Raw genomic sequence first — 26,673 nt, forward strand, 5'->3', positions numbered from 1 at the left:
CCCGTTTAGAGTCGTTGATGTTATTTAAATTACTGGTTCAACTAAGAATTGTTAGTGTGGTCAGCTAATTAGAATTGTGCGATAGCTCTAGTTTTATTCTAAATAAATATTGATTAATATAATCAGATCAAACTAAATATTATGATTAATACTCGTTTAGTGTGGACGCGATAACTCCTCGACTGTAGCCTCGACCGTCGAGTTTCTTTCCCTCGCGTGACCATAGAATCGAACTCTATTTTATGCTGCAAGTTTTTATAACATTTTATCTTGTATGGTGTAATGTTCTTATGCATATATATATGTTTGTTTTGCTTGTGCCTGTTTGTCGTCGCTTCGCGTTGCGATTAGATCGCGATTTGTTTCCGCGCTCCGAGGAATCAACGATCAAGCGTTGGCGACCAAGAGATCAAAACTCTTCGAGTTCTACGAGATTGAAGACCCTGAGCATTTGTTTGGTAAAGGCAAGTGTCCTCTGACCCATTATGTCATATCTACTTATAATTCATTGTCCCGCATTACTTAATTGAAACATAAGGATTGACTAGCTTTCTATTTACCTTGTTCTTGATTACCTTTTGGGTTATTATGGTTAGCTTCATGCTATTTCTCTACTTTAATAAATGAACATCATATTGTGATATTTTAGGGGGCTCGGGCCATTTTCCCTGAGTACCTCTCCATAAGGACCTGTTCGTGGAGTGACCACCCGGGATAACAGTGCAGCCATGAGGGTGGAATGGGACGCCCTTAGCTGATTAATTAGATGAACCTGGGGGTATAGTTGGCTTTACCGGAGGGCCGTCAATAGGGGTCGGTGCGTAGTGCTCGCTTTGCCAAGGTGGGGTGCAGAGGTTCATTCGATTTGGTTTTGTTAGTCACCTACCTTGCGGATGTGTACTGCGTTTGTACGACTGGCGAAACCTAACGAGCAGTTATGCACCAGGGAGTCTTTGTAAAGGCTATGTAGTGATACCCTGCCAGGCCACCTAGGTAGTGGTAAATGGGGATTAGCTCTCCCCGGGCAGAAAGGGAATCATGACTCGTGGGTAAAGTGTGTGACCTATGCAGAGGATTAGAAACTGATATATCAGTCATGGTCACGGTTATGAGCGGCCTTGGGATCCTCTTTGATTAGAGATACAGATGGTTCGATATACAATGGTTCTATTTATTATTTTGGTTCGATGATGATAATGTTTTCCTCGATGAGGAAATGATTCGTGGGTTGGTTATATTATATAACTTGGCTTCCACTAATAATAAATATCTCACCAACTAAAAGCAACTGCTTTGACCTTAACCCCACATAAAGCTAGTCCACTTCAGCCAAACGGGACATTTGCTGAGTACGTTGATGTGTACTCACTATTGCTTTCACAAAACACTAGGTTTCCTCTGGTGCAATCTATGCTCAGGTAAAGAAGGAGAAGAAGGCGTCGAGGCGGATCTCCAGGAGTTCCAGGACTTTGACAAGTTCGAGGATTAGGCTAGCGACCTGTGGTGGGTTTATTTATGTTGGCTATGTTTCTATTATGTGCACTTTGAATCATATTATGTAAATGACTCTAGTCTTTAATATTATTACTTACTCTTTATTGTAGTTCGAAGCATTATGCTATGATGAGTCATTTATGTAATCACTGTGTACATGAATTTCTGATCCTGGCACGTACATGGTTCGCATTCGGTTTGCCTTCCAAAACTGGGAGTGACATTATATTGCAGTTTGGTTGCCCACATATTAGAATATATTGAGTATAAATTGACTGTTCGAGGTTGTAAACGAATTCAAATGAAAAAGTTATCAACTACAAACTTTCATAACTATTGAAGTTCTAAAACTTTTATTTGGTACTTTTCGCATCCGAGGTCGTTTGCAAAATTTGCAATTTAAATTTGACAAATTTTGATGCAATTTTTGAGAGCCAAAATTATTTCAAATAAAAAAGCTATCAACTCTAAAGTTTCATGACTGTTAGAGATCTACAACTTTTATGTTGGTAATTTTTCAAATGAGGTCATTTGAAAAAGTCAAAAAATTTCAGCATACAAATGATTTTTAGTGGCGGTTTCTTAAGAAAACCTCATGTCGAAATCGATTTTTACAGGTGGTTTCTTAAGAAAATTCCTGTAGAAATCATGGATTTATAGTGGTGATTTTCTTAAGGAACCGCCTGCAGAAATATGATTTCTATAGTCAGTTTTCTTCAGAAACCACCACTAGAAATAACACTGGCGCTTGACAACCCAAACCACCTGTAAAAATTAAACCCCACCGCAGGCTTAGAGCTCTTTTCTACTAGTGGAGGAAAGAGAAAGAGAAAGGTGTGGAGGTAAGTAGTCTATTAGCCATTATTTTTAGCTATTAGTGGTGGAGCCATAGAAATTAAATATTATTTTTGTCGGTTAGAGGTAACCGACGGAAATAAAGGATTATATTCGATGGCCAGGACGGAGCCACCGAAAATGCCTACAATTCCTATTGTGATGAGACCCGCTTGTACAACAGTCGCTCTCCCCGATATGTCTAACACTATATAGATTTAACAGTGACGCTGCGTTTGAGGTTCGTTGCTAAGACAATGCTAAGACAAGAACAAAGATTCCCAAGATGCTATTACATTTGGGGATGGGAGTCAAGGTAAGGTAAATGGTCTAGATAAAATCGTAATCACCACCAAACATTTCATTTCAAATGTATTTTTGGTGGATTCCCTAGACTACAATTTGTGTTCCGTATCACAATTATGTTTCATTAGTTACAATTGCTTATTTACCATTGTTTGTTATATCGTCTATAGAAGGAGTGATGATTTCGTTGCTTTTAAGGGCGTGTTAAAGTGAAAACTTTATCTAGTAGATTTTTTGAATGATAAAGCCAAACTTGACACATGCTTAATAGCTAAAACTAATATGGTTTGGCTATGGCATCAATGGATCGTCCATGTTGGGATGAAGAATCTTCATAAGCTTCTAAAGGGGAACACATTTTAGGACTAACGAATGTGTGTTTTGAGAAAGACAGGCCATATGACCTATGCCAAACATAGAAGCGAGTGGGATGAAATCATCCATTACAGAATATCATGATAGCATCAGGACCATTGGAACTCCTACACATAGCTCAATAGTGGCGGTTGTGAACCTATTTACACTGTCGTTTTTTAGAACCGCTAGTGTTAGGGGCCAGTAGAAATCATTATTTTTACAGGCGGGTAACCGTCAGTGGAAATCGATTTCCATTGACGGTCGGCGTAATAAAATCGCCAGTAAAAATTATTTCCACGAAACATAAAACGGGTTTTAAAAACAACAAAATAGTTTTAATATTTAAAGAGAGGCATCGAACCATCCCACATGTCTCTGTCGAAGTTGCAGGGCACGGCATTTTCGCGGTTCGTAGGAATAAGACCCCAACATTACCCTCGTGCGTACCCTCCTCTACCACTCCGCCTATGATGTCCTTTGTGTTTAGTATATAGTTTTGTTGCCCAAATATTACAACCAAATGAGTGTAAATTGTTTGTTTGATACTTTGAAGTTTTACAAGTTTTACTTTGACACTTTTCTCATCTGAGGTCATTTGCAAAATTTCAATTTTAAATCTTATAAATTTATATGGAATTTTTGAGAGACAAAATAATTTCAAATAAAAAAGTTGTCAACTACAAAGTTTCATAACTATTAGAGATGTACAACTTTTATATTGCTGATTTTTTATATGAGGGCATTTGAAAAACTAAAAAAATTAAGGGTAAAAATGATTTTAAGTCTGTAGAAATAGAAGGTTTTGAGCTTTTTTCTACTAAGTGTAGCTTGTATAATTGCCTAACAAACATGGGAGATGTCTTGTAATCCGTGATCTATTTTTTTTATTTCTTTTGTTTTGTAACGTGGTATGGTATTTCTATGAAACCAGACACATAGCATATGTGACTTGAGCTGACTATATATTGTGGAGCTATTTAACAGGATCGAAAAATAGACAAGTATTTTGCATGCTAGATTTTGATTTTGATTTCAATTTTAAACCTTACAAATTTATATGTCTAATTAATTAGGTTCGGATGTGTAGAATTTGACGTCATGAATATTCTTTAGGGTATGTAAATGCGTTATGACCAGGAGACGATATTTTATTAAGTGGATATTCTTTAGGGTTCGCATGCTTCCTATTTTGTTAATGACATGCGTTATGACGTCATGAATATTCTGTGGGACTCGGCTGACAAGACAAGGGAGCTACGCATGCATATGCATGGCTAGCTGCTCGCAGGCTGCTGGAATGGAATAAAATGAAGATTTAACAGTGGCGGTGCATGGCTGCTCGGAGGCAATACTCGGATATATCCGATCGACGGCCATGCATTCCTAGATAGATTGCGGGCCGTGATCCCCAGCTAGGATCGATCGGAATCGGAACCCCAGAGGCATCGTTATCAGCTGTCCTCCTCGTCTATATATGCGACTAGTTGAGATCGAAACCCCATCAGCTGGCCTCCTGCTTTTGCTTATCGAAACCTCGCTCCTAAATATCCCATCGTCGTCGTTTGCCATCCGCCGCCGGCCCGCCGCCACCACTGCACCGCCCACTAGCTAGTAGCTAGACGACCGGCCGGAGATGGATCCAGTTCCGGTGTGGTTAGAGTGGTTCGACAGGGACGGGGCGGAGCTCGCCAACCGCGGCCGTCGGCCGGATCATCTTGATGATGAGGACGATCTCTACGTAGCCTTGGCCTTGGCTCCCTACGTTGATCGCCACCGGCCTCGAACCCGTCCCCGATCCCCATCCCCATCCCCGCCCTCACACGAGGACGCCGGGGACGACACTGCTGCTCGCAACAACAAGCGTCCTTGCATCCCCGCGTACAGCGAAGCCATCCTGGGGCTCAAGGAGGTGGTGCCAACCGCTAAGCACGACGACGACTGTGCCATCTGCCTCAACCCATTGGCCGATATCGCTGGTCCTGATCACAAGAAGGACGACGCGGCAGCTACGTCGATGCTTCGGGCCATGCCCTGCTCCCATATCTTCCACCAGCACTGCATCTTCCAGTGGCTCCATCGCAACGCCGTCTGTCCTCTCTGTCGCTACCAGCTGCCCACCACTTTCGACGACGAGGACACCGAAGTCGAGGAGGACGAGGAGGAGATGGACAACTCAAATTCTCGATTGAATCAGATCAGACGACGACTGCAGATCTTGTACAACTAAAAAATTCAGCCAAATTATTTACCGAGTGTTGTGTTTTTAGGTACACCAGTACAAAAAAATACTATAGCAAATTGATTTATATTGCCAATTCAGTTAAGAGAACCACTAGTACAAATCCTTTGTATGAAACATAAACTAGGGTTTAAAAACAGCAAAATCTTGTTTCAGTTGTGTTTAGATTGCAATTTTGTTGCCCACATATTAGAACGTACAAACCGAGTATAAATTGTTTGTTTGAAGTTGTAAATCTATTCAAACAAAATAGTTGTCGACTACAAAGTTAAATAACTTTATAAGTTTTACAATTATTATTTTGGTACATTTTTCATCCGAGGACGTTTGCAAAATTTGCATTATAAAGTTTGTCATATTCAGATGCAATTTTCATAGCCCAAATGATTTCAAATGAAAAAGTTGTCAACTACAAATTTCACTACTTTTAGAGATCTACAATTTTTATTTTGGTGGTTTTTTCTAACGAGGTCATTTGAAAAGCTCAAAAAAAAATATTTCAAATGATTTTTACATGTGGTTTTCTTAAGAAACGCTGGTAGAAATCGTCAGTACAAATATTATTACTAGCGGTTTCCTTAAGAAAATAGTCAGTAGAAATGGCACGATTTGTACTAGAGGTTTTCTTAAGGAATCGTCAGTACAAATATGATTACTACTGGCAGTTTCTCAAGTCGGGATGGCCAATTTATTTTCATTGGTGCTTGATAACCAAAACCTCTTATAAAAATTATACCTCAGCGTAGGCATGGAGTTTTTTACTAGTGTCAGTCTTAAAGAAGCTCTTTGTCGAGTCCAAACAAAAAATGCATGGCAAAAAAAATACTCGGCAAATACCTTCTTTGCCGAGTATCTTTTTTTACACTAGGCAAAGAGTATTAGTACTACACCGAAGAGTAACTACTGTCTTAGGTGTTCTCCACCCAAGAGTATTAGTACTACATCTATAGGCAAGCATAGGTCCTAAACCCACACAAGATTGGCCAACAAAACACAGATTTATGACAAGCATGTAGGATCCAAAGCAAATTTTAGCAACATAACCTCAAAGTTATCTAGCTGCACACCAAATATGGTGAAGTAAAGAACAACATGGTTATGTTGCTGAATTTCCCTAGGACCCCTAGGCCCGTCATAAGATGCTATGTTTTATCACCACTGTGTGGCCGTCCATAATAGGGACAATTTCAGACAGGTACGTCTCACATATGAGACGAGTCTGTCTGAAACGGGTGACACATAGGTTTTGTTACTAAAACAATACTACAACACATGCTAATAAGATAGCAAATGGATAAAAAATACTATAACACACTTTCAAACTAAATAATAATGCATATTAATATGAAATTAAATTAAAATACCTCGAACCACTAAATACAAAAACATGTGCTATCAATGAAATAAAAAACAAAAATCCACGTTAATATGCAATTGAAGTTAAACATTATATTAATTAATGGAATGACATAGTACATCCATTAACGATCATTAGTCATGCTTGAGGCTATTAAAACGAGTCATGTCTTAAAAACACCATTCAACTTCATTAGCTGTATCGATGCAACATCTAAAGGAAGGTTTGGTCCTAAACCTACCCAAGAGTGGCCGATAGAACCGATAGAACATTGATTTATGACAAGCCTATAGAATCCAAATAAAATTTTGATAGCATAACCTCGTTGTTTTATAGCTGCACGCCAAAATATGGTGCAGTGGAGAACAACAAGGTTATGCCGTGAAAATCTTCCTTGGACCCTGAGGCCCATCATAAATACCACGTTTTATCAGCAACTCCGAGGCTATCCATAATTGGGACAATTCTAGACAGGTACGTCTCAAATGTGTTGATCATGTAAGACCATACTACTTGGAACGAGTGACACATAGGTTATGTTACTAAAAAATGCTATAACAAATGTTAAAATTAAAATGTAAAGTACTAAAAATTACTATAACACACTTCTATAACTAAACAAGAATGCATGTTAAAATGATTAAAGTAAAATATCCCAAACCAATAAATACAAAAAAACATGTGCTATTAATGGAATCAAAGTAAACAGTAATACATGTTAATATGAATTTTAAGTTAAACATTATTTTAATTAATGTAATCAAACTACTATTTCAAAGCATCATTGACTGAACATGTGGTTAATTATATTTTAAAAATACACAAACAAATAAATAATCAGAAGTAACAAAAAACAACCTAATCAAATAAATATTAAAACAAACAATTTCCCCTAAACACTGATTACATAAACTATTAATCATTAATTTTGGCGGTTAATTAAAAACAGACACCGAAAATAAATAATAAAATAAGCAAAATATTCACCTCTCTAGATAGCCGGAGCTGGGATGTGCAAAGGTCACATCCGAGACGATGGACTACACATCGTGGCGGCGCGACGTGTATCGAGCGAGCGTCCGTGACAAAATAGAAGAAAGAGAAAGGGATCCAGGTACATAAGCTGCTTGTTTTCGGTGGGCAAGGGGAGGACCGCCAAAAATAACTTTAATTTCAGAAATAAGCTTTAATTTTTGTCGATCGTCAAAGCTATCGAAAGTAAACGTCAGTTTTCGATGGCCATAGTGAGGCCACCAAAATTAACGTTGGCTACCGGAAATGGTTTGAAATGTTCTTGTCCTTGATATGTCTAACCCTATAGATTTAACAGTAGCGCGGCGTTTGAGGTTAGTTGCTATGGCATTCTAACTAACAAAAAGATGTAGGATCGAAGCGCGATGTCGGTGCATGGCTGCATGGAGGTAGGTTGTTGCATTGTGATGTTCTACTCGGACAAAAAGATAGCGATTGGGCTAACAAAACTACTAGTGGAAATCGATTTTCACTTGTGGTCGAGGTAATAAAATTGCCAGTGCAAATCTTTTCCAGGTGGAAACATAAAATGGGTTTTAAAATAGCAAAAAAATTTTTAATTTCGATGTCGTGACACTTTTAGCGCAGAATTCACGTGCTATGGGTCAATGGAAACCAAACCCTTGACCTCACCCTCACACATAGCACTTTCTACCACTTCACCTATCACTTACATCATGTTTATATTGCAGTTTTGTTGTCCACATATTAGAATATATTGAGTATAAATTGATTATTCGAGGTTGTAAATGAATTCAAACGAAAAAGTTATCAACTACAAACTTTCATAACTGTTGAAGTTCTACAACTTTTATTTGGTACTTTTCCCATCCGAGATCGTTTGCAAAATTTGCATTTTAAATTTGACAAATTTAGATGCAATTTTTGTGAGACAAAATAATTTCAAATAAAAAAGTTAGCAACTACAATGTTTCATGACTGTTAGAGATCTACAACTTTTATGTTGGTAGTTTTTTCATATGAGGACATTTGAAAAAGTCAAAAAATTTCAGCATACAAATGATTTTTAGTGGTGGTTTCTTAAGAAAACCTTAGGTCGAAATCAATTTTTACAGGTGATTTCTTAAAAAAAATTGCCTGTAGAAATCATGGATTTCTAGTGGTGGTTTTCTTAAGGAACCACCTGTAGAAATATGATTTCTATAGTCAGTTTTCTTCAGAAACCGCCACTAGAAATAACACTAGCGCTTGACAACCCAAACCACCTGTAAAAATTAAACCCCACCGGAGACTTATATCTCTTTTCTACTACTGGAGGAAAGAGAAAGAGAAACATGTGGAGGTAAGTAGTCTATTAGCCATTATTTTTAGCTATTAGTGATGGAGCCATAGAAATTAAATATTATTTTTGTCGGTTAGAGGTAACCGACGGAAATAAATGATTACTTTCGATGGACAGGACGGAGCCACCAAAAATTCCTAATTCCTATTGTGATAAGACCCACTTGTACAACAGTCGCTCCCCCGATATGTCTAACACTATATAGATTTAACAGTGGCACTGCGTTTGAGGTTCGTTGCTAAGACAAGAACAAAGATTCCCAAGATGCTATTACCTTTGGGGATGGGAGTTAAGGTAAGGTAAATGGTCTAGGTAAAATCGTAATCACCACCAAACATTTCATTTCAAATATATTTTTGGTGGATTCCCTAGACTACAATTTGTGTTCCGTATCACAATTATGTTTCATTGGTTACAATTTTTGATTTATCAATGTTTGTTACACCGTCTATAGAAGGAGTGATGATTTCGTTGCTTTTAAGGTTGTGTTAAAGTGAAAATTTTATCTAGCAGATTTTTCGAGTGATAAAGCCAAACTTGACACATGCTTAATAGCTAAAACTAATATGGGTTGGCTATGGCATCAATGGCTCGCCCATGTTGGAATGAAGAATCTTCATAAGCTTATAAAGGGGAACACGTTTTAAGTCTAACGAATGTGTGTTTTGAGAAAGACAGGCCATATGACCTATGCCAAGCATAGAAGCGAGTGGGATGAAATCATCCATTATAGAATATCATGACAATATCAGGACCATTGGAACTCCTACACATAGCACAATAGTGGCGGTTGTGAACCTATTTACATTATCGTTTTTTAGAACCGCCAGTGTTAGGGTCCAGAAGAAATCATTATTTTTACAGACGAGTAACCGTCAGTGGAAATCGATTTCCACTGACGGTCGGCGTAATAAAACTGCCAGTAAAAATTATTTCCACGAAACATAAAACAGGTTTTAAAAACAGCAAAATAGTTTTAATATTTAAAGAGAGACATCGGACCATCCCACATGTCTCTGTCGAAGTTGCAGGCCACGACATTTTTCGCGGTTCCTAGGAATCGGACCCCCAACATTACCGCTCGTGCGTACGCTCCTCTACCACTCCGTCTATGATGTCTTTTGTGTTTAGTTTATAGTTTTGTTGCCCAAATATTACAACCAAATGAGTATAAATTGTTTGTTTGATACTTTAATTTGAAGTTCTACAAGTTTTACTTTGACACTTTTCTCATCTGAGGTCATTTGCAAAATTTCAATTTTAAATCTTATAAATTTATATGGAATTTTTGAGAGACAAAATAATTTCAAATAAAAAAGTTGTCAACAACAAAGTTTCATAACTTTTAGAGATGTACAACTTTTATATTGCTGATTTTTTATATGAGGGCATTTGAAAAACTAAAAAAATTAAGGGTAAAAATGATTTTAAGTCTGTAGAAATAGAAGGTTTTGAGCTTTTTTCTACTAAGTGTAGCTTGTATAATTGCCTAACAAACATGGGAGATGTCTTGTAATCCGTGATCTATTTTTTTTTATTTCTTTTGTTTTGTAACGTGGTATGGTATTTCTATGAAACCAGACACATAGCATATGTGACTTGAGCTGACTATATATTGTGGAGCTATTTAACAGGATCGAAAAATAGACAAGTATTTTGCATGCTAGATTTTGATTTTGATTTCAATTTTAAACCTTACAAATTTATATGTCTAATTAATTAGGTTCGGATGTGTAGAATTTGACGTCATGAATATTCTTTAGGGTATGTAAATGCGTTATGACCAGGAGACGATATTTTATTAAGTGGATATTCTTTAGGGTTCGCATGCTTCCTATTTTGTTAATGACATGCGTTATGACGTCATGAATATTCTGTGGGACTCGGCTGACAAGACAAGGGAGCTACGCATGCATATGCATGGCTAGCTGCTCGCAGGCTGCTGGAATGGAATAAAATGAAGATTTAACAGTGGCGGTGCATGGCTGCTCGGAGGCAATACTCGGATATATCCGATCGACGGCCATGCATTCCTAGATAGATTGCGGGCCGTGATCCCCAGCTAGGATCGATCGGAATCGGAACCCCAGAGGCATCGTTATCAGCTGTCCTCCTCGTCTATATATGCGACTAGTTGAGATCGAAACCCCATCAGCTGGCCTCCTGCTTTTGCTTATCGAAACCTCGCTCCTAAATATCCCATCGTCGTCGTTTGCCATCCGCCGCCGGCCCGCCGCCACCACTGCACCGCCCACTAGCTAGTAGCTAGACGACCGGCCGGAGATGGATCCAGTTCCGGTGTGGTTAGAGTGGTTCGACAGGGACGGGGCGGAGCTCGCCAACCGCGGCCGTCGGCCGGATCATCTTGATGATGAGGACGATCTCTACGTAGCCTTGGCCTTGGCTCCCTACGTTGATCGCCACCGGCCTCGAACCCGTCCCCGATCCCCATCCCCATCCCCGCCCTCACACGAGGACGCCGGGGACGACACTGCTGCTCGCAACAACAAGCGTCCTTGCATCCCCGCGTACAGCGAAGCCATCCTGGGGCTCAAGGAGGTGGTGCCAACCGCTAAGCACGACGACGACTGTGCCATCTGCCTCAACCCATTGGCCGATATCGCTGGTCCTGATCACAAGAAGGACGACGCGGCAGCTACGTCGATGCTTCGGGCCATGCCCTGCTCCCATATCTTCCACCAGCACTGCATCTTCCAGTGGCTCCATCGCAACGCCGTCTGTCCTCTCTGTCGCTACCAGCTGCCCACCACTTTCGACGACGAGGACACCGAAGTCGAGGAGGACGAGGAGGAGATGGACAACTCAAATTCTCGATTGAATCAGATCAGACGACGACTGCAGATCTTGTACAACTAAAAAATTCAGCCAAATTATTTACCGAGTGTTGTGTTTTTAGGTACACCAGTACAAAAAAATACTATAGCAAATTGATTTATATTGCCAATTCAGTTAAGAGAACCACTAGTACAAATCCTTTGTATGAAACATAAACTAGGGTTTAAAAACAGCAAAATCTTGTTTCAGTTGTGTTTAGATTGCAATTTTGTTGCCCACATATTAGAACGTACAAACCGAGTATAAATTGTTTGTTTGAAGTTGTAAATCTATTCAAACAAAATAGTTGTCGACTACAAAGTTAAATAACTTTATAAGTTTTACAATTATTATTTTGGTACATTTTTCATCCGAGGACGTTTGCAAAATTTGCATTATAAAGTTTGTCATATTCAGATGCAATTTTCATAGCCCAAATGATTTCAAATGAAAAAGTTGTCAACTACAAATTTCACTACTTTTAGAGATCTACAATTTTTATTTTGGTGGTTTTTTCTAACGAGGTCATTTGAAAAGCTCAAAAAAAATATTTCAAATGATTTTTACATGTGGTTTTCTTAAGAAACGCTGGTAGAAATCGTCAGTACAAATATTATTACTAGCGGTTTCCTTAAGAAAATAGTCAGTAGAAATGGCACGATTTGTACTAGAGGTTTTCTTAAGGAATCGTCAGTACAAATATGATTACTACTGGCAGTTTCTCAAGTCGGGATGGCCAATTTATTTTCATTGGTGCTTGATAACCAAAACCTCTTATAAAAATTATACCTCAGCGTAGGCATGGAGTTTTTTTACTAGTGTCAGTCTTAAAGAAGCTCTTTGTCGAGTCCAAACAAAAAATGCATGGCAAAAAAAATACTCGGCAAATACCTTCTTTGCCGAGTATCTTTTTTTACACTAGGCAAAGAGTATTAGTACTACACCGAAGAGTAACTACTGTCTTAGGTGTTCTCCACCAAAGAGTATTAGTACTACATCTATAGGCAAGCATAGGTCCTAAACCCACACAAGATTGGCCAACAAAACACAGATTTATGACAAGCATGTAGGATCCAAAGCAAATTTTAGCAACATAACCTCAAAGTTATCTAGCTGCACACCAAATATGGTGAAGTAAAGAACAACATGGTTATGTTGCTGAATTTCCCTAGGACCCCTAGGCCCGTCATAAGATGCTATGTTTTATCACCACTGTGTGGCCGTCCATAATAGGGACAATTTCAGACAGGTACGTCTCACATATGAGACGAGTCTGTCTGAAACGGGTGACACATAGGTTTTGTTACTAAAACAATACTACAACACATGCTAATAAGATAGCAAATGGATAAAAAATACTATAACACACTTTCAAACTAAATAATAAGGCATATTAATATGAAATTAAATTAAAATACCTCGAACCACTAAATACAAAAACATGTGCTATCAATGAAATAAAAAACAAAAATCCACGTTAATATGCAATTGAAGTTAAACATTATATTAATTAATGGAATGACATAGTACATCCATTAACGATCATTAGTCATGCTTGAGGCTATTAAAACGAGTCATGTCTTAAAAACACCATTCAACTTCATTAGCTGTATCGATGCAACATCTAAAGGAAGGTTTGGTCCTAAACCCACCCAAGAGTGGCCGATAGAACCGATAGAACATGGATTTATGACAAGCCTATAGAATCCAAATAAAATTTTGATAGCATAACCTCATTGTTTTATAGCTGAGAGCACCTAGAGGGGGGGGGGTGAATAGGTGATCCTGTAAAAACTTAACTTATAGCCACAAAAACTTGTTAGAGGTTAGCACAATAATTGCCAAATGGCTAAAGAGAAGATCTTGCACAATACGACAATCACAGAGAATTCAACACAGAGGAGACACGGTGATTTATCCCGTGGTTCGGCCAAGTACAAAACTTGCCTACTCCACGTTGTGGCGTCCCAACGGACGAGGGTTGCAATCAACCCCTCTCAAGCGGTCCAAAGACCCACTTGAATACCACAGTATTTTGCCTTGCTTATCTTTATCCCACTTGCGAGGAATCTCCACAAATTGGAGTCTCTCGCCCTTACACTTAAGATTCACAAAGAAGCACGGAGTAAGGGAGGGAAGCAACACACACAAATCCACAGCGAAACGCGCACACACACGGCCAAGATTCGAGCTCAAAGACTATCTCACAGTTTCTCACAAGAACAGAGCTCGAATCACTTAGAATCACAAATGGATGCGCAAAGACTAAGTGTGGATGATCAAGAATGCTCAAGAGTTGCTTGGTGTTGTCCTCCATGCGCCTAGGGGTCCCTTTTATAGCCCCAAGGCAGCTAGGAGCCGTTGAGAACAAATCTGGAAGGCCATCTTTGCCTTCTGTCGTCGGGCGCACCGGACAGTCCGGTGCACACCGGACAGTGTCCGGTGCCCGATTCCTTTCCTTAAATGGCGAAGCCGACCGTTGCAGATGCGGGAGCCGTTGGCGCACCGGACATGTCCGGTGCACACCGGACAGTCCGGTGCCCCCTTCCGACCGTTGGCTCGGCCACGTGTCCTGCGCTGATCGCGCGGCCGACCGTTGGCCCTGGCCGACCGTTGGCTCACCGGACAGTCCGGTGCACACCGGACAGTCCGGTGAATTTTAGCCGTACGCCGTCAGCAAATTCCCGAGAGCGGGCTCTTCGGCCGAGGGAGCCTGGCGCACCGGACACTGTCCGGTGCACCACCGGACACTGTCCAGTGCACCACCGGACAGTCCGGTGCCCCAGACCGAAACAGTCCCTTGGTTGTACACAGCCAAGTCTTCTCTTCTCTTCTTCTATCTGTTTCTAACACTTAGACAAATATAATAGTACACAAAACCAATGTACTAAGACTTAGAAACATACCTTTGTTATAGATTTGCACTTGTTCATCCATGGGCATTGATTCACATTGAAGCACTTGTGTTGACATTCAATCACCAAAATACTTAGAAATGGCCCAAGGGCACATTTCCCTTTCAATCTCCCCCTTTTTGGTGATTTATGCCAACACAACATAAAGCAACTAGAACAAGTGCAAAATCACTTCAAATAAAAACTCAAATTGGTTTTGATTCAATTTTGGCATATATGGATCATCCTTTGCCACCACTTGGTTTGTTTTTGCAAATCAAACTCAAATCTCTATTTCTATGTCAAACACACATGTTGAGGCATAAAGAGAGTCATTCCAAAAGAGATTGATCAAAGATTTCAAAAAACTCCCCCTATTTCCCATAATCAACACTTCTCCCCACAAGAAGCCAACTTTTGACAATAGAGACAATACGAGATAATAAAAGCCTTTTGACACAACAAAAACTCTATTCTACTATTTTCAAAATCTCTCAAGTGGTAGCTGATCCATTTATCACTTTGGCCTTTATTTTCTCCCCCTTTGGCATCAAGCACCAAAACGGGATCAATCTTGGCCTCTTAACCCCATTGCCTCACCAAAGTCTTCAATTAAGAGCAAATGGCAATAAGATTTCATGAGATGAACTTGGAATTAGTTACCCTCTCATCGGAGTGCAGTGGAAGTCTTTCATGGTCCAAGTCCACCTTTTCCCTTTCAATCCTCCTTCGAGACTAAATTATCAAACTCAAGCACATGGTTAGTCGCAAAGGGTCAAGTTGTAACACATCTCCCCCTAAACATGTGCATCACTTTGCAACGGACTTGTGAGGTCCAGGGAGTGTTTGTACAACTTGAGCACCATAATAAGCAACAAAATGCAAAAAGGAACATGATCAAAAGCATAAGTACATGTATGCTACAATTCAATCCAGGTTCTGCGAATCTATGACATTTAGCTCACTACGCAACCTGCAAAAGGTCTTCTCATCTAGAGGCTTAGTGAAGATATCGGCTAGCTGGTTCTCGGTGCTAACATGAAACACTTCGATATCTCCCTTTTGCTGGTGGTCTCTCAAAAAGTGATGCCGGATGTCTATGTGCTTTGTGCGGCTGTGCTCAACAGGATTCTCCGCCATGCGGATAGCACTCTCATTGTCACATAGGAGTGGGACTTTGCTCAGATTGTAGCCAAAGTCCCAGAGGGTTTGCCTCATCCAAAGTAGTTGCGCGCAACACTGACCTGCGGCAACGTACTCGGCCTCAGCGGTGGATAGGGCAACGGATGTTTGTTTCTTAGAGTTCCATGACACCAGGGACCTTCCTAAGAATTGGCACGTCCCCGATGTACTCTTCCTATCGACCTTACATCCAGCATAGTCGGAATCTGAGTATCCAACTAAGTCAAAGGTAGACCCCTTTGGATACCAGAGCCCGAAGCAAGGCGTAGCAACCAAATATCTAAGAATTCGCTTCACCGCCACTAAGTGACACTCCTTAGGATCGGATTGAAATCTGGCACACATGCATACGCTAAGCATAATATCCGGTCTACTAGCACATAAGTAAAGCAAAGAACCTATCATTGACCGGTATGCTTTTTGATCAACGGACTTACCTCCTTTGTTGAGGTCGGTGTGTCCGTCGGTCCCCATCGGAGTCTTTGCGGGCTTGGCGTCCTTCATCCCAAACCGCTTTAGCAGATCTTGCGTGTACTTCGTTTGGGAGATGAAGGTGCCGTCCTTGAGTTGCTTCACTTGGAACCCAAGGAAGTAGTTCAACTCGCCCATCATCGACATCTCGAATTTCTGCGTCATCACCCTGCTAAACTCTTCACAAGACTTTTGGTTAGTAGAACCAAATATTATGTCATCGACATAAATTTGGCACACAAACAAATCACCATCACATGTCTTTGTAAAAAGAGTTGGATCGGCTTTCCCAACCTTGAAAGCATTAGCAATTAAAAAGTCTCTGAGGCATTCATACCATGCTCTTGGGGCTTGCTTAAGTCCATAGAGCGCCTTAGAGAGCTTACACACGTGGTCGGGGTACCGTTCATCCTCGAAGCCAGGGGGTTGCTCCACGTACACTTCCTCCTTGATTGGCCCGTTGAGGAAAGCGCTCTTCACATCCATTTGGTACAACCTGAAAGAATGGTGAGCGGCATATGCTAGCAAGATACGAATGGACTCTAGCCTAGCCACAGGAGCGAAAGTCTCCTCAAAGTCCAAACCTGCGACTTGGGCATAACCTTTTGCCACAAGTCGAGCCTTGTTCCTCGTCACCACCCCGTGCTCGTCCTGTTTGTTGCGGAACACCCACTTGGTTCCCACAACATTTTGCTTCGGACGAGGCACCAGTGTCCAAACTTCATTGCGCTTGAAGTTGTTGAGCTCCTCCTGCATGGCCAATACCCAATCCGGATCTAGCAAGGCCTCCTCTACCCTGAAAGGCTCAATAGAAGAGACAAAGGAGTAATGCTCACAAAAATTAACTAATCGAGATCGAGTAGTTACTCCCTTGCTAATGTCACCCAGAATTTGATCGACGGGATGATCCCTTTGAATCATCGCTCGAACTTGGGTTGGAGGTGCCGGTTGCGCTTCTTCCTCCATCACTTGATCATCTTGTGCTCCCCCTTGATCAAGCGCCTCCACTTGAGGTACCTGTTCGTCATCTTCGGTTGGGAGTTGCACCATAGTTGAGGAAGAAGGTTGATCTCGTTCATCTTGTTCCTGTGGCCGTACTTCTCCAATCGCCATGGTCCGTATAGCTGCCGTCGGAACATCTTCTTCATCTACATCATCACAATCAACAACTTGCTCTCTTGGAGAGCCATTAGTCTCATCAAATACAACGTCGCTAGAGACTTCAACCAAACCCGATGATTTGTTGAAGACTCTATACGCCTTTGTATTTGAGTCATAACCTAACAAAAACCCTTCTACAGCTTTGGGAGCAAACTTAGAATTTCTACCTTTCTTCACTAGAATGTAGCACTTGCTCCCAAATACACGAAAGTAAGATACATTGGGTTTGTTACCGGTTAGAAGCTCATACGAAGTCTTCTTGAGGAGGCGATGAAGGTAGACCCTGTTGATGGCGTGGCAAGCCGTGTTCACGGCTTCCGACCAGAAACACTCGGGGGTCTTGAATTCTCCAAGCATTGTCCTCGCCATATCGATTAGCGTCCTGTTCTTCCTCTCTACCACACCATTTTGCTGTGGTGTGTAGGGAGCGGAGAACTCGTGCTTGATCCCTTCCTCCTCAAGGAATTCCTCTACTTGAAGGTTCTTGAATTCGGACCCGTTGTCGCTCCTTATCTTCTTCACCTTGAGCTCAAACTCATTTTGAGCTCTCCTGAGGAAGCGCTTGAGGGTCCCTTGGGTTTCAGACTTATCCTGCAAAAAGAACACCCAAGTGAAGCGGGAAAAATCATCAACAATAACTAAACCATACTTACTCCCTCCTATGCTCAGATAGGCGACAGGTCCGAAGAGGTCCATATGCAGCAGCTCCAGGGGTCTTGAAGTGGTCATCACGTTCTTGCTGTGATGCGCTCCTCCCACTTGTTTACCTGCTTGACAAGCTGCACAAGGTCTATCTTTTTCGAAATGCACGTTAGTCAAACCTATCACGTGTTCTCCCTTTAGAAGCTTGTGAAGGTTCTTCATCCCCACATGTACTAAGCGGCGATGCCACAGCCAGCCCATGCTAGTCTTAGCTATTAATCATGCATCTAGACCGGCCTCTTCTTTTGCAAAATCAACTAAATAAAGTTTGCCGTCTAATACACCCTTAAAAGCTAGTGAACCATCACTTCTTCTAAAGACAGACACATCTACATTTGTAAATAGACAGTTATACCCCATATGACATAATTGACTAACAAATAGCAAATTATATCCAAGACTCTCTACTAAAAATACATTAGAGATAGAATGCTCATTAGAAATCGCAATTTTACCTAACCCTTTTACCTTGCCTTGATTCCCATCACCGAATATAATTGAATCTTGGGAATCCTTATTCTTGACGTAGGAGGTGAACATCTTCTTCTCCCCCGTCATATGGTTTGTGCATCCGCTATCAATAATCCAGCTTGAACCCCCGGATGCATAAACCTGCAAGGCAAATTTAGGCTTGGGACTTAGGTACCCAACTCATGTTGGGTCCTACAAGGTTAGCACAAATATTCTTAGGAACCCAAATGCAAGTTTTATCTCCCTTGCATCTTGCCCCTAACTTTCTAGCAACAATTTTCTTATCCTTTCTACAAATAGCAAAGGAAGCATTTAGAGCACAATAAATTTCGGAAGGTTCATTCACTACTTTCCTAGGAGCATTATGAACTACATTTCTCCTAGGCATTTGGTGAACAACATTTCTTCTAAACACATTTCTACCATGCATAACATGAGAACTAGAAGCAGTCATAGCATAAGAGTCATAAGCATGTGAATCAAAAACATCATTACTTCTAAAAGCATTTCTAGAGTATCTCCTATCATAGTACATGAAAGCATGATTCTTCTTAACACTATTAGCCATAGGAGCCTTCCCTTTCTCCTTGGTGGAGATAGGAGTCTTATGGCTTGTTAAGTTCTTGGCTTCTCTCTTGAAGCCAAGACCATCCTTAATTGAGGGGTGTCTACCCACTGTGTAGGCATCCCTTGCAAATTTTATTTTATCAACTTCACTCTTGCTAGTCTTAAGTTGAGCATTAAGACTAGCCACTTCATCATTTAGTTTTGAAATTGAAACTAAGTGTTCACTACAAGCATTAACATCAAAATCCTTACACCTAGTGCAAATTGTAATATTTTCAACATACGAGTTACTTGCTACTTCTAGTTTAGCAGTTAAATCGTTAATTTCACCTTTTAAAGAAGAAATGGTTTCATTACAAGTAGAAAGTTCACAAGAAAGTATTCCATTTCTTTTAACTTCTAGAGCAAGTGAATTTTGTGCACTAACAAATTTATCATGTTCTTCATATAAGAGGTCTTCTTGTTTCTCTAAGGTTCTATCCTTTTCATTTATGGCATCGATCAACTCATTAATCTTAGCTATCTTAGTTCTATCCAATCCCTTGAATAAACTAGAGTAATCAATTTCATCCTCACTAGATTCATCATCACTAGAAGAATCATAAGTATTAGCATTACGAGTGATTACCTTCTTTTCCCTTGCCATGAGGCAAGTGTGATGCTCGTTGGGGAAGAGAGCCGATTTGTTGAAGGCAGTGGCGGCGAGTCCTTCGTCGTCGGAGTCGGACGAAGAGCAATCCGAATCCCACTCCTTTCCAAGGTGTGCTTCGCCTTTGGCCTTCTTGTAAACCTTCTTGTTCTCTCTCTTCCCATTTTTCCCTTGCTCCTGGTCACTATCATTTTCGGGACAGTTAGCAATAAAATGACCAAGCTTACCGCATTTGAAGCATGATCGCTTTCCCTTGGTCTTGGCCTTGCTTAGCTGTCCCTTTCGACCTTTTTGCGCCGTCTTGAATCTCTTGATGATGAGAGCCATCTCTTCATCATTGAGCCCGGCCGCCTCAACTTGCGCCACCTTGCTAGGTAGCAACTCCTTGCTCCTCGTTGCCTTTAGAGCAATGGGTTGAGGCTCGTGGAGTGGACCGTTCAACGCGTCGTCGACGTATCTTGCCTCCTTGATCATCATCCGCCCGCTCACGAATTTTCCAAGTACTTCCTCGGGCGTCATCATCGTGTACCTGGGATTCTCACGAATATTGTTCACGAGATGAGGATCAAGAACGGTAAAGGACCTGAGCATTAGGCGGACGACGTCGTGATCCGTCCAACGCGTGCTTCCGTAGCTCCTTATTTTGTTGATAAGGGTCTTGAGCCGGTTGTAGGTTTGAGTTGGCTCCTCTCCCCTTATCATGGCGAATCGTCCAAGCTCGCCCTCCACCAACTCCATTTTGGTGAGCATGGTGATGTCGTTCCCCTCGTGAGAGATCTTGAGGGTGTCCCATATCTGCTTGGCATTGTCCAAGCCGCTCACCTTATTGTACTCTTCCCTGCACAAAGATGCTAAGAGAACAGTAGTAGCTTGTGCATTTCTATGAATTTGTTCATTTATAAGCATAGGGCTATCCGAGCTATCAAACTTCATTCCATTTTCCACAATCTCCCATATGCTTGGATGGAGAGAGAATAAGTGACTACGCATTTTGTGACTCCAAAATCCGTAGTCCTCCCCATCGAAGTGTGGAGGTTTGCCAAGAGGAATGGAAAGTAAATGCGAATTCGAACTATGTTGAATACGAGAATAATCAAATGAAAAGTTCGAATTGACCGTCTTTTTGTAGTCGTTGTCATCATCCTTTTGGGAAGAAGTAGACTCATCACTATCGTCGTAGTAGATGATCTCCTTGATGCGCCTTGTCTTCTTCTTCTTCCCTTCCTTCCGTTTATGCCCCGAGCCGGAGTCGTTGGATTTGTCATCTTTTGGGTCGTTGACGAAGAACTCCTTTTCCTTGTCGTTGATCACTATTCCCTTCCCCTTAGGATCCATCTCTTCGGGCGGTAAGTCCCTTTGTGAAGAGAACGACTCTGATACCAATTGAGAGCACCTAGAGGGGGGGTGAATAGGTGATCCTGTAAAAACTTAACTTATAGCCACAAAAACTTGTTAGAGGTTAGCACAATAATTGCCAAGTGGCTAAAGAGAAGATCTTGCACAATACGACAATCACAGAGAATTCAACACAGAGGAGACACGGTGATTTATCCCGTGGTTCGACCAAGTACAAAACTTGCCTACTCCACGTTGTGGCGTCCCAACGGACGAGGGTTGCAATCAACCCCTCTCAAGCGGTCCAAAGACCCACTTGAATACCACAGTATTTTGCCTTGCTTATCTTTATCCCACTTGCGAGGAATCTCCACAAATTGGAGTCTCTCGCCCTTACACTTAAGATTCACAAAGAAGCACGGAGTAAGGGAGGGAAGCAACACACACAAATCCACAGCGAAACGCGCACACACACGGCCAAGATTCGAGCTCAAAGACTATCTCACAGTTTCTCACAAGAACAGAGCTCGAATCACTTAGAATCACAAATGGATGCGCAAAGACTGAGTGTGGATGATCAAGAATGCTCAAGAGTTGCTTGGTGTTGTCCTCCATGCGCCTAGGGGTCCCTTTTATAGCCCCAAGGCAGCTAGGAGCCGTTGAGAACAAATCTGGAAGGCCATCTTTGCCTTCTGTCGTCGGGCGCACCGGACAGTCCGGTGCACACCGGACAGTGTCCGGTGCCCGATTCCTTTCCTTAAATGGCGAAGCCGACCGTTGCAGATGCAGGAGCCGTTGGCGCACCGGACATGTCCGGTGCACACCGGACAGTCCGGTGCCCCCTTCCGACCGTTGGCTCGGCCACGTGTCCTGCGCTGATCGCGCGGCCGACCGTTGGCCCTGGCCGACCGTTGGCTCACCGGACAGTCCGGTGAATTTTAGCCGTACGCCGTCAGCAAATTCCCGAGAGCGGGCTCTTCGGCCGAGGGAGCCTGGCGCACCGGACACTGTCCGGTGCACCACCGGACAGTCCGGTGCCCCAGACCGAAACAGTCCCTTGGTTGTACACAGCCAAGTCTTCTCTTCTCTTCTTCTATCTGTTTCTAACACTTAGACAAATATATTAGTACACAAAACCAATGTACTAAGACTTAGAAACATACCTTTGTTGTAGATTTGCACTTGTTCATCCATGGGCATTGATTCACATTGAAGCACTTGTGTTGACATTCAATCACCAAAATACTTAGAAATGGCCCAAGGGCACATTTCCCTTTCAATAGCTGCACGCCAAAATATGGTGCAGTGGAGAACAACAAGGTTATGCCGTGAAAATCTTCCTTGGACCCTGAGGCCCATCATAAATACCACGTTTTATCAGCAACTCCGAGGCTATCCATAATTGGGACAATTCTAGACAGGTACGTCTCAAATGTGTTGATCATGTAAGACCAGACTACTTGGAACGAGTGACACATAGGTTATGTTACTAAAAAAATACTATAACAAATGTTAAAATTAAAATGTAAAGTACTAAAAAATACTATAACACACTTCTAAAACTAAACAAGAATGCATGTTAAAATGATTAAAGTAAAATATCCCAAACCAATAAATACAAAAAAACATGTGCTATTAATGGAATCAAAGTAAACAGTAATACATGTTAATATGAATTTTAAGTTAAACATTATTTTAATTAATGTAATCAAACTACTATTTCAAAGCATCATTGACAGAACATGTGGTTAATTATATTTTAAAAATACACAAACAAATAAATAATCAGAAGTAACGAAAAACAACCTAATCAAATAAATATTAAAACAAACAATTTCCCCTAAACACTGATTACATAAACTATTAATCATTAATTTTGGCGGTTAATTAAAAACAGACACCGAAAATAAATAATAAAATAAGCAAAATATTCACCTCTCTAGATAGCCGGAGCAGGGATGTGCAAAGGTCACAGCCGAGATGATGGACTACACATCGTGGCGGCGCGACGTGTATCGAGCGAGCGTCCGTGACAAAATAGAAGAAAGAGAAAGGGATCCAGGTACATAAGCTGTTTGTTTTCGGTGGGCAAGGGGAGGACCGCCAAAAATAACTTTAATTTCAGAAATAAGCTTTATTTTTTGTCGATCGTCAAAGCTATCGAAAGTAAACGTCAGTTTTCGATGGCCATAGTGAGGCCACCAAAATTAACGTTGGCTACCGGAAATGGTTTGAAATGTTCTTGTCCTTGATATGTCTAACCCTATAGATTTAACAGTAGCGCGGCGTTTGAGGTTAGTTGCTATGGCATTCTAACTAACAAAAAGATGTAGGATCGAAGCGCGATGTCGGTGCATGGCTGCATGGAGGTAGGTTGTTGCATTGTGATGTTCTACTCGGACAAAAAGATAGCGATTGGGCTAACAAAACTACTAGTGGAAATCGATTTTCACTTGTGGTCGAGGTAATAAAATTGGCAGTGCAAATCTTTTCCAGGTGGAAACATAAAATGGGTTTTAAATTAGCAAAAAATATTTTAATTTCGATGTCGTGACACTTTTAGCGCAGAATTCACGTGCTATGGGTCAATGGAAACCAAACCCTTGACCTCACCCTCACACATAGCACTTTCTACCACTTCACCTATCACTTACATCATGTTTATATTGCAGTTTTGTTGTCCACATATTAGAATATATTGAGTAAAAATTGATTATTCGAGGTTGTAAATGAATTCAAACGAAAAAGTTATCAACTACAAACTTTCATAACTGTTGAAGTTCTACAACTTTTATTTGGTACTTTTCCCATCCGAGATCGTTTGCAAAATTTGCATTTTAAATTTGACAAATTTAGATGCAATTTTTGTGAGACAAAATAATTTCAAATAAAAAAGTTAGCAACTACAATGTTTCATGACTCTTAGAGATCTACAACTTTCTTAAGAAAACCTCAGGTCAAAATCGATTTTTACAGGTGATTTCTTAAAAAATTGCTTGTAGAAATCATGGATTTCTAGTGGTGGTTTTCTTAAGGAACCACCTGTAGAAATATGATTTCTATAGTCAGTTTTCTTCAGAAACCGCCACTAGAAATAACACTAGCGCTTGACAACCCAAACCACCTGTAAAAATTAAACCCCACCGGAGACTTAGATCTCTTTTCTACTAGTGGAGGAAAGAGAAAGAGAAACGTGTGGAGGTAAGTAGTCTATTAGCCATTATTTTTAGCTATTAGTGATGGAGCCATAGAAATTAAATATTATTTTTGTCGGTTAGAGGTAACTGACGGAAATAAATGATTACTTTCGATGGCCAGGACGGAGCCACCAAAAATTCCTAATTCCTATTGTGATAAGACCCGCTTGTACAACAGTCGCTCCCCCGATATGTCTAACACTATATAGATTTAACAGTGGCGCTGCGTTTGAGGTTCGTTGCTAAGACAAGAACAAAGATTCCCAAGATTCTATTACCTTTGGGGATGGGAGTTAAGGTAAGGTAAATGGTCTAGGTAAAATCGTAATCACCACCAAACATTTCATTTCAAATATATTTTTGGTGGATTCCCTAGACTACAATTTGCGTTCCGTATCACAATTATGTTTCATTGGTTACAATTTTTGATTTATCAATGTTTGTTACACCGTCTATAGAAGGAGTGATGATTTCGTTGCTTTTAAGGTTGTGTTAAAGTGAAAATTTTATCTAGCAGATTTTTCGAGTGATAAAGCCAAACTTGACACATGCTTAATAGCTAAAACTAATATGGGTTGGCTATAGCATCAATGGCTCGCCCATGTTGGGATGAAGAATCTTCATAAGCTTATAAAGGGGAACACGTTTTAGGTCTAACGAATGTGTGTTTTGAGAAAGACAGGCCATATGACCTATGCCAAGCATAGAAGCGAGTGGGATGAAATCATCCATTATAGAATATCATGACAACATCAGGACCATTGGAACTCCTACACATAGCACAATAGTGGCAGTTGTGAACCTATTTACATTATCCTTTTTTAGAACCGCCAGTGTTAGGGTCCAGAAGAAATCATTATTTTTACAGACGAGTAACCGTCAGTGGAAATCGATTTCCACTGACGGTCGGCGTAATAAAACTGCCAGTAAAAATTATTTCCACGAAACATAAAACGGGTTTTAAAAACAGCAAAATAGTTTTAATATTTAAAGAGAGACATTGGACCATCCCACATGTCTCTGTCGAAGTTGCAGGCCACGACATTTTTCGCGGTTCCTAGGAATCGGACCCCCAACATTACCTCTCGTGCGTACGCTCCTCTACCACTCCGCCTATGATGTCTTTTGTGTTTAGTTTATAGTTTTGTTGCCCAAATATTACAACCAAATGAGTATAAATTGTTTGTTTGATACTTTAATTTGAAGTTCTACAAGTTTTACTTTGACACTTTTCTCATCTGAGGTCATTTGCAAAATTTCAATTTTAAATCTTATAAATTTATATGGAATTTTTGAGAGACAAAATAATTTCAAATAAAAAAGTTGTCAACAACAAAGTTTCATAACTTTTAGAGATGTACAACTTTTATATTGCTGATTTTTTATATGAGGGCATTTGAAAAACTAAAAAAATTAAGGGTAAAAATGATTTTAAGTCTGTAGAAATAGAAGGTTTTGAGCTTTTTTCTACTAAGTGTAGCTTGTATAATTGCCTAACAAACATGGGAGATGTCTTGTAATCCGTGATCTATTTTTTTTTATTTCTTTTGTTTTGTAACGTGGTATGGTATTTCTATGAAACCAGACACATAGCATATGTGACTTGAGCTGACTATATATTGTGGAGCTATTTAACAGGATCGAAAAATAGACAAGTATTTTGCATGCTAGATTTTGATTTTGATTTCAATTTTAAACCTTACAAATTTATATGTCTAATTAATTAGGTTCGGATGTGTAGAATTTGACGTCATGAATATTCTTTAGGGTATGTAAATGCGTTATGACCAGGAGACGATATTTTATTAAGTGGATATTCTTTAGGGTTCGCATGCTTCCTATTTTGTTAATGACATGCGTTATGACGTCATGAATATTCTGTGGGACTCGGCTGACAAGACAAGGGAGCTACGCATGCATATGCATGGCTAGCTGCTCGCAGGCTGCTGGAATGGAATAAAATGAAGATTTAACAGTGGCGGTGCATGGCTGCTCGGAGGCAATACTCGGATATATCCGATCGACGGCCATGCATTCCTAGATAGATTGCGGGCCGTGATCCCCAGCTAGGATCGATCGGAATCGGAACCCCAGAGGCATCGTTATCAGCTGTCCTCCTCGTCTATATATGCGACTAGTTGAGATCGAAACCCCATCAGCTGGCCTCCTGCTTTTGCTTATCGAAACCTCGCTCCTAAATATCCCATCGTCGTCGTTTGCCATCCGCCGCCGGCCCGCCGCCACCACTGCACCGCCCACTAGCTAGTAGCTAGACGACCGGCCGGAG

The 26,673-nt window shown here is 40.7% G+C and overlaps 2 protein-coding genes across 2 annotated transcripts; both read left to right on the forward strand.

The window, feature by feature from the left end:
* Nucleotides 1–4,624: 4,624 nt before the first annotated feature.
* Nucleotides 4,625–5,218, forward strand: LOC103647059 (E3 ubiquitin-protein ligase RZF1). The gene has a single exon (XM_020549412.1). It carries the CDS (start codon nt 4,625–4,627, stop codon nt 5,216–5,218), a length of 594 nt encoding a protein of 197 aa, XP_020405001.1.
* A 5,987-nt stretch (nt 5,219–11,205) lies between these two features.
* Nucleotides 11,206–11,799, forward strand: LOC109944647 (E3 ubiquitin-protein ligase RZF1-like). The gene has a single exon (XM_020549415.1). The coding sequence runs from the start codon at nt 11,206–11,208 to the stop codon at nt 11,797–11,799; it is 594 nt and encodes a 197-aa protein (XP_020405004.1).
* The last annotated feature ends 14,874 nt before the right edge of the window (nt 11,800–26,673 follow it).

This window comes from Zea mays, chromosome 2, assembly GCF_902167145.1.
Source record: "Zea mays cultivar B73 chromosome 2, Zm-B73-REFERENCE-NAM-5.0, whole genome shotgun sequence".
Taxonomy (NCBI): Eukaryota; Viridiplantae; Streptophyta; class Magnoliopsida; order Poales; family Poaceae; genus Zea; species Zea mays.

Bases quoted from the DNA above. Each gene is read 5' to 3' on its own strand.
- LOC109944647 (XM_020549415.1), top strand. From the start codon at position 11,206: ATGGATCCAGTTCCGGTGTGGTTAGAGTGGTTCGACAGGGACGGGGCG.
- LOC103647059 (XM_020549412.1), top strand. From the start codon at position 4,625: ATGGATCCAGTTCCGGTGTGGTTAGAGTGGTTCGACAGGGACGGGGCG.